The sequence below is a fragment of the Eleginops maclovinus genome, chromosome 4, assembly GCF_036324505.1.
Source record: "Eleginops maclovinus isolate JMC-PN-2008 ecotype Puerto Natales chromosome 4, JC_Emac_rtc_rv5, whole genome shotgun sequence".
Classification (NCBI taxonomy): Eukaryota; Metazoa; Chordata; class Actinopteri; order Perciformes; family Eleginopidae; genus Eleginops; species Eleginops maclovinus.
In genome coordinates, this window is record NC_086352.1 from 30,069,582 (window position 1) to 30,077,421 (window position 7,840).

The window sequence follows — 7,840 nt, forward strand, 5'->3', positions numbered from 1 at the left end:
GAGCAGTTTTAGGCATTTCATTATGCTGGAGTAGCTCAAGGTGTGAATCTGCATATAGATTGCTTACCGGAGGGAATGCTCCTCTCAACATGATTGGAAAAGCTGATTTAAAATTTGAGACGGCTGAGTTCTTCTCTGTGTCCTTATAATAACAGCTCAGTCGGAGGAAATAAGAAGCACCACCCCATTTAAGTCAATTCTGACTCTAGCTTTGATTACATTTCTTGGCAAAGGTACGATTCCACAATGAATGTCCCCTCGGTCATTTTCCAAACTTCATTTCCAGCTGCAGGCTGTTCTTTGCTCAGTTACAATCAGTTTTGATGTAAAGATGAATGATACATCGTCAAAGTGCCAGGTTTCATCAGCTGAAGGGAGGGATACAAGTGTCTTCTCCCATCAGGAGGATTGGCTACGTGTAATATTCATGAGATGGCTTTCAGAAGAAGCAAAATACAAAAGGGTAATCTTGACATCTGTATTTTTTTCAGACTCACTTTTATGTTACTCTGCGAGAGGAGGTCAATCTAAGAGTGATAGAACAAAGATACTTGTAGAAATTGCACCTTGGAGGAGTGCGCACGTGGCAGTCAATGCATGAACATACTGTACACGTGCACCGAAACAGTCACACAAAGTCACAATAGCTTAGAGATAATATACACAAGTCTTATTTTGAAACAGAGAACTTTCTAACTGTATGTGGGCTTGTTGTATGCTCTTTCCCTCTGTGCGTGTGTGTGTGTGATAATGCCTGTGGTTATCAGGTGACCCTCGGCCTGTTTGGGCATGAGGAGGAGGTGATCTCCAACCCACTATCGCCGGGGGTGATCCAGGGCATCATCTACAGCAAGTGCTCCCCTCACGGAGGCGAGCGAGAGGCCGTTCTTCAGCAGGAGCTGGTCATCCATATCGGATGGATCATCTCCAACAACCCAGAGCTGTTCAGCGGCATGCTCAAGATTAGAATCGGGTAATAATAATACCTTTTATTAATAAAGCACCTTTAACACAATACATTGGGAATAAACTGATTTATTATAATGGAAATGTGTCTTATAATGAGTATAAAAACAGGGAATGAATGACATAATTAGTGGGACAATTATTTCAAAAATAAAACACACTTGATAAACAACACAAAAATAAGAAGATTACATTTAGTATCCATATTTGAATCACACCTACAGTATGTAAATTAACAATGCGGCTTTCAATTCTCTTTTACTTTATTTTTCGCTTTCCTCATCAGTGGTTGATTTTGGGATTATTAGGGACAAAAATGTAGAAAGTAGGTGGTTATAATTGTGCTCTGATATCTCTTTTACATTAAGTCATGTACTCTTTAATGTCATTCTCCTTACTTGGTTTTCAGGTCACTCAATAAATCCTGAAGTAATTGGAGACCATTGCCTTCATTTGAAGCTGCAGATTCTTTATTTATTATCTGCTCCCAACATCACGATTGCTTGGCTCTAAAAAATCTGTGTTTATATCATTTTTGTTTTGTGTTTGTGTTTCAAATTGTGGTAGCCACACTGCAGTTATCCTGGATGTTGACTGGGAGTCGAGTTATAGGTGTAAATGGATGAAAGCCCCTGAGCTTTAACACATTTCTCCAGACGTATTTGGTGCTAAGATACTGTCTGGAAAATCGAAACTCGTGTTCAGCTTTTGTTGGAAGTGTTGTGAGGTTAGATACACTGTAGAATTTAAACAAACCAAATGTAGTTTCTAGAGAAAAAAAATGTCTTTCCTTTTTATAAAAGCTCCAAGAGGCAATTGAGAAAAAGATATAGTTTTTCTTAATTAGTTGTTCCTGTTACCTCCTAGGGCTTCCATATTTTTTGTTAGACTGAAACAAGTTATTACATTTATTATAATCATCACATTGGAAACAAAGAAGCATTTTTTTTAAAAAACGTTCCTTTTCCTTACAAAAAGCTTACCAACTCCATGTGAGCTTCATATAGTTAAATTCTATGGTGTTTAAAAGCCTGCATGTGTTTATGTTTATTTGTGCTGTGGATTTCCAGATGGATTGTTCAGGCCATGAAGCATGAGCTGAAGATCGGGGCGGGGGACATGCCACCCCAGGACATCTACCAGCTCTCCCCAAGTGACATCAAGCAGCTCCTACTGGACGTCTTGCAGCCTCAACACACCGGGAGGTAAAGATATTGTAGACGCAGTGCCGTTATCTTAATGCATTTACTTGTTGTATTAGCTTTTATTGTTTTAATTATTTTATCTTCTCTCATGTCTACATCCATATCTTATCATCTGCTGCCGCCACAAAACCCAATTTCCCCATGGGAGTTATTAGACTGTTATCTTATCTTTTACACATTTACTCATAGACAATTTCCTCTAGACTATCAGCTATTAACATTATATTCCCTTAGTCCCTAAGTCAATTCAACAGTTCCACCCTTGTGTTGGCCTCAGGTCTTGGCTGAACAGGCGTCAGATCGATGGCTCTCTGAACAGGACCCCTCTGGGTTTCTATGATCGTGTGTGGCAGATCCTGGAGAGGACCCGCAATGGCTTCATGGTGGCAGGGACTTACCTACCTCAGGTACTCCTCTGGCTCTGCAGGATAAATACCCTATCTCTGGAGAATTACTAACTAAATACTGACCATTGAAGCATTGTGGGCTGCTATACAATCAGCTACAGTGTGGTTTCAGACTTGATTACACGGCTTACTTGAATATTGGTTTCATGTAGGTCAATTTGTTCTTCCAGTGGTCCGCCCTTTTTCAAATGCTCCAGTCAAGGGATTATTTGCAGTCATATCAATATGCAGAAAGAAGTTCGTTCAAATAATGGCCAGCTGTGGCAAAAAAAGCACTCATTTGTTTTTGTCGATGATAAAATACCATGAACATTTTTTTTATAATACATTTTTAATTTGTGGAGAGTAGAAAACTTTGGATTCATGATAGCTTCACTATCCCTTTTAAGACAAAGAAACTAGAACAAGAAAACAGCGCAAGTGAAGGAGAGCGGTTAAAAGATTCCAAAGATTGGAGGATGGAAATCAGCAGAAGGAATTAAACACTAAACGGAACACCGCACTAGCAGTTTTTAAAGACTGGTAAATGCAAATGACAATACAAATTGACAAGTTACAAGGCAGAAAACCTTGAGAGTGATGTTCTTAAGTATCATTACTGTTTTTCAAACCATTGCTTTGCAGTAGAACACACTATTTTCCTTAGCAGAAACAATCTTTCCCTTTCCCTATACATTTTCTTAAGATAAAAAACTTGTATTTTCTTTCACAAAATAGCTTGCCTGTCCATGCCATTACATATGTACTGTATTTCGACCCGATACAGAAGAAATCTGGGAAGAATTGCAGAATTGAACCTTGGCTGATAAACATAGACTTGATAAAAAAATGCCGTCTAAAGCAAAGTTTGCTCTCATTTTGTACTAAAGTTCTATCTGCAGATTTATTCCATACCTGATGTGTTATAATCCCCCTAGTGATGGAGTCAGATGATTCAGTGTGACACTTTAATCAGGACCAAATAATTAGAAAGAATAATTATAACAGCTCTTTGCTAATGTTATACCGGTCACATCCCCACAACGATCATAAATTACAGCATCGAGCAGCTGACATATCTCTTCAAGCTCACTTGAATCGCTTTTTTTTTTTTTTTTTTTTTCTGTCTGCAGCAACCGACTTTGTCCGACATGACAATGTATGAGATGAACTTCTCCCTTCTGGTGGAGGACACACTGAAGAACATTGTCCTGCCCGAGTACAGACAAATCATTGTAGAGGTAACTACAAAACAACACCAAAGTGCACAGATGGAACAAAGTATTTGCAGCTTACCTAAATCTAATTAAATTGATTTTTTCTCAACATGACATTTACTTTGCTCTTGTTATTCTGGCATCGATAACATATCTCTGTATAAGCACGGCAGCTAGTCAACAATCAAGCAGCAAGGAAATTAAGAGACTCCATGTCCTTGTCTTCTTGTCCATTTGGTTTAAAAGGACCCATTATGTTCAATTTAAGGTTCATATTTAATATTTTGTGCTTGCACTGAGACATATTTCCATGTTTTAATGTTCAAAAAGGTCTTTATTTTCCTCCTACTGCCTGTGCTGCAGCCCCTCTTTTCACCCTCTGTCTGAAACCAGAGTCGAGTCTGCTCTGATTGCTTATCTGGTCGACACTGTTGTTATTGGTCAACCGCTTGGAGAAGTCCCTATCATGTAGTGTTGGAACGCTAGCCAATAGAAGAGCAGAACATTTCATGATGTTACTGAAGCAAACAAAGTGGTCCAATGGAGGCATTTTAGGCACAGGGGGAGTATGTGGGAGAGAAACTCTCTCTGGAGGGAACTTTGGGATTTTAGACTTTGCAGACCATTTTCATGCACAAAAACCTATACAACACACTACTGGAATGGGAAAACCTCAAAAAATGTAATAGGGCCCGTTGATTGACTTTAGATTCCTTAGGATTTAAAATTAACTGAAAAAAAAGACAACTTCGTCAAGTCTGTGACAGCCTTTCTCTGTCTCCATGAGCAGTTGCTGATGGTGGTGTCCGTAGTTCTGGAGAGGAATCCGGAGCTGGAGTTTGCCGACAAGGTGGATCTGGACGGTCTGGTGAAGGAAGCCTTTAATGATTTCCAGAAGGATCGCAGCCGCTTTGAAGGCATGGAGAAACAGGTAGAGTGGCTCGCCTCTAGGCAGTAACTGATATTAAATATTTTCTCATTTCAAAACGACCTAAATGTCAGCCACGCAATTATTTTGATCACCTTTTCTAAATTGCTGTGCTCCAAAACTGCGTGTTCTACACCTACTCTGATAATTAATCTAAAAGGTCGCCTTAATTAAATTGTATTAAAAAGCCTAATAGAAACAGAATTCTGTTGTTCTTTGTTAATTTGGTTAATACTGTAATCATTTTAAATAATAGATCACATCTCCCCCAGCTGATTAATAACTTTAAATTGATTATTTTCTGCATTTCATGTTTTCTAAAATCTGATGTTTAAATATGTAAATAGCCTTTATTTTTATTCAATATGTGCTAATTTGGATTCAGTTCTAGAACAGAAAATTGAAAAAGACCAGGTTCAAAATCTTTGTTTCATTTTGTTGACATGTTAGAGTCAAAGGGTTTTAAAGAGGGAATTTCAAATATAACTCCATTATTTAGTAAAAATAGTATCAACAGCTACAATTTTTAAAATATAAATCAGGTTATAAATGATATAAAATCAGAGCCCTCTTTAAGAAACGAATTAAAAGAAATGAAAGATATGTATTAAGGCTTGTTATGGCATTTGAATGTAGCGTTCACGAGCAATTTCTTTACCATTTATGAAACCCTTTTTATTCGGCCTCTGCCAGGATGATATGGAGGCATTCTACAACACACCACCAATGGGGAAGAGAGGCACCTCCAGCTACCTGACCAAGGCGGTCATGATCTTGTTGCTGCAAGGGGATTTCAAGCCCTGCAAGGACGACCCGTGCACTGTTAGCTAGATTTACAACGCTTATGACCCCTAAGTCCAGCCCACTGCAGTGTAGTCATCAAATGATCCTGCAAGGCAACTGAGTATTCATCACATGTATTAACAAGATAAATTCTAAGCTATAAGCTTCCCCTTCGGTACGACTCACCCTGATGGTACAAAGTACAATTTTCCTCAACAGCAATACAATCTGAAATAGCGTAGTTTAGCCTCTTCTATCTGAGGGGTGAAAATACAACCATTCATGTTTAATATAAAAATGTTGATTAAAGTGGCTGTGGTTATTTATTAGCATTTGTAGCTAGTCATGTCAAATGCAACATAGTTAGCTAACATTTCCAAGAAAGCTGTTCTTTCATCCTTAAACTGTATACTAGCAGTTGTGCTTTATAGCACTTAGAACATTGCCTAAACTTGACACATCTTTTCATTTGAGTTTAGTCTCCCATCTCTGTGGTGTGTGCAAATTAAATAGTTTTTAGTTAGCATAGGTGGCTAGCAAAATGCCATCTACTCATCTACTGGTATTTTGCCCTTTCACTATACGTTTTCATTTAGCTTACTCTGTCCTAAGCTAAAAGGGTATGCTAAGTTAAGCTAGCAGGCTGCTGGCTGTAGCTTTACATTTAGCATACATACATGGCATCCATCTTTTCATCTAGGACTCTGTAGTTAGGGGAATCTACATATTTTAAAACATGACAAACTCTTTTCTTTGTATCTGTTTCTCGAAATGTTTTCAGGTATTAAAGCGTAATGGCACTTTGAATTAATAAATGAACAATTAGCTCAGATGTTAGCTCACCAGCAATAACCTATAGCCATTACTTAACAATTTGTCAGTTTAAGGTCACGTTGTATCATGAGGGTTGTTGTCCCAAAACTGATGCATATGCCTCCCAGGATCCTTACCAATGTGTCACATATCTCTAGATATATAGAGAGAATATAGGATCCATCAGAATACATGCATTAACCTTTATCTTAAATATACGTGGGTTTGAAAACAACTGCAAAGATGTTTGGGTTTTATACAGAAATCCACAGCATATTTAGCTGAGGATAGGTGTTTATTGTATTAGGTTGAGATCTTAGTTGAATGCTTTACCGCATGCACAATCTGCTGCATGACAATAGTTACTGTTTGTCATTCCATCCTGATGGTATAACACATTTCTAGGCCACAAAATAAGAGTTTTCAACAGGCCTGTTTTTCGATGTAGGGCTCTGCATGACGATGACTCATCTGAAGTCCTAGGACTGAGGACCTGTTAGAGAATACCGTTTTATTGAATCGGGGCAGCAACAAAAACTGCTGTCATCTTTAGTAAAAGTTGATAAAAGATTCACTTTGACTTATTTTAAAGCGTGCCTCTCTGAATATACTCACTGTGATGTATCCGTCCAATCTTGCCACTGTGTGTGTGTGTGTGTGTACATTTGTTACCCATGTCGTTCAAAATGAGTATTTTTAACTCACAACTGTAGTTTCAAAGAATAAAGCTATCACGATAAACATTCCTCTCTGTGTGACTTTGTGAATATGTGAGGTTCAGAATATGCTCCTGAAACATTTCCCATCCTGTTCTTTAGTTATGTTCTTATGAAATAATTACATTTAATTACTTAAAATTATGCCAAAATCTCTTGGTCCTTGGGTAAAATTGCAGCAGAAATTGAGCGTGATTGTGAGAGCCTAGAGCAGTGCGTTTGGCATCGTATCGGATCCTACCAGTTACACCCTCTCATGTGGCCCGAACCCTTATCAATCTGCATCTCATGGCTGTGAGTGCTGTCTGCAAGACTGACTAACTGACTGGCAGAGAGAGGTGGAGATGTGGGCGAGAGCCAGAGGAAGAAGATAGATGAGCTCTGCCTCACGCTCAATATTTTCAAATCAACTTGCATGCTGTTGAGGGAAGAATTTTGCCTGTCTTTTTGAATAAATCTCTTCCTAACTGAGAAAAATCCAAACGTAAATTATTTTCTATCAACAACAAAACAGGCAACTCAAAAATGCTTGAAAGTTTTTGTTTATATCTGGTTAAGCTTACATTTGTTGCTAATGAACTATACAGCCTATATTGATAGGATTAGAATACATTTCCAGTCAAAAAGTACGTGATTGTAATGTAACTTTATACATATTTTTTGTACCATGTGTTTAAAGTAATAATGATAATAATAATAATAATGAAAACACTCTTTTTCTCCTAATTTCTTTTCTACCTTTTCCACAGATGGGAAAGAAAATTCTTGAACTTAGAATGATTATCCTACCAAACCCATGTTTTTAACTGTTGTTATACATTAACAT

The 7,840-nt window shown here is 37.9% G+C and overlaps 1 protein-coding gene across 3 annotated transcripts in view; it reads left to right on the top strand.

Moving 5' to 3' along the window:
• phkb (phosphorylase kinase, beta) overlaps nucleotides 1–7,039 on the top strand; it is a 106,255-nt gene extending 99,216 nt beyond the window's left edge. For all 3 annotated transcript variants that reach the window (XM_063881303.1, XM_063881302.1, XM_063881304.1), the window contains 6 exons: nucleotides 768–973; nucleotides 2,037–2,171; nucleotides 2,449–2,578; nucleotides 3,691–3,798; nucleotides 4,565–4,705; nucleotides 5,396–7,039. In XM_063881303.1, coding sequence (XP_063737373.1) covers nucleotides 768–973; nucleotides 2,037–2,171; nucleotides 2,449–2,578; nucleotides 3,691–3,798; nucleotides 4,565–4,705; nucleotides 5,396–5,533 — 858 coding nt within the window. In that variant the 3' untranslated portion in view covers nucleotides 5,534–7,039. The remainder of the gene's footprint in view (nucleotides 1–767; nucleotides 974–2,036; nucleotides 2,172–2,448; nucleotides 2,579–3,690; nucleotides 3,799–4,564; nucleotides 4,706–5,395) is intronic.
• Nucleotides 7,040–7,840: the final 801 nt, after the last annotated feature.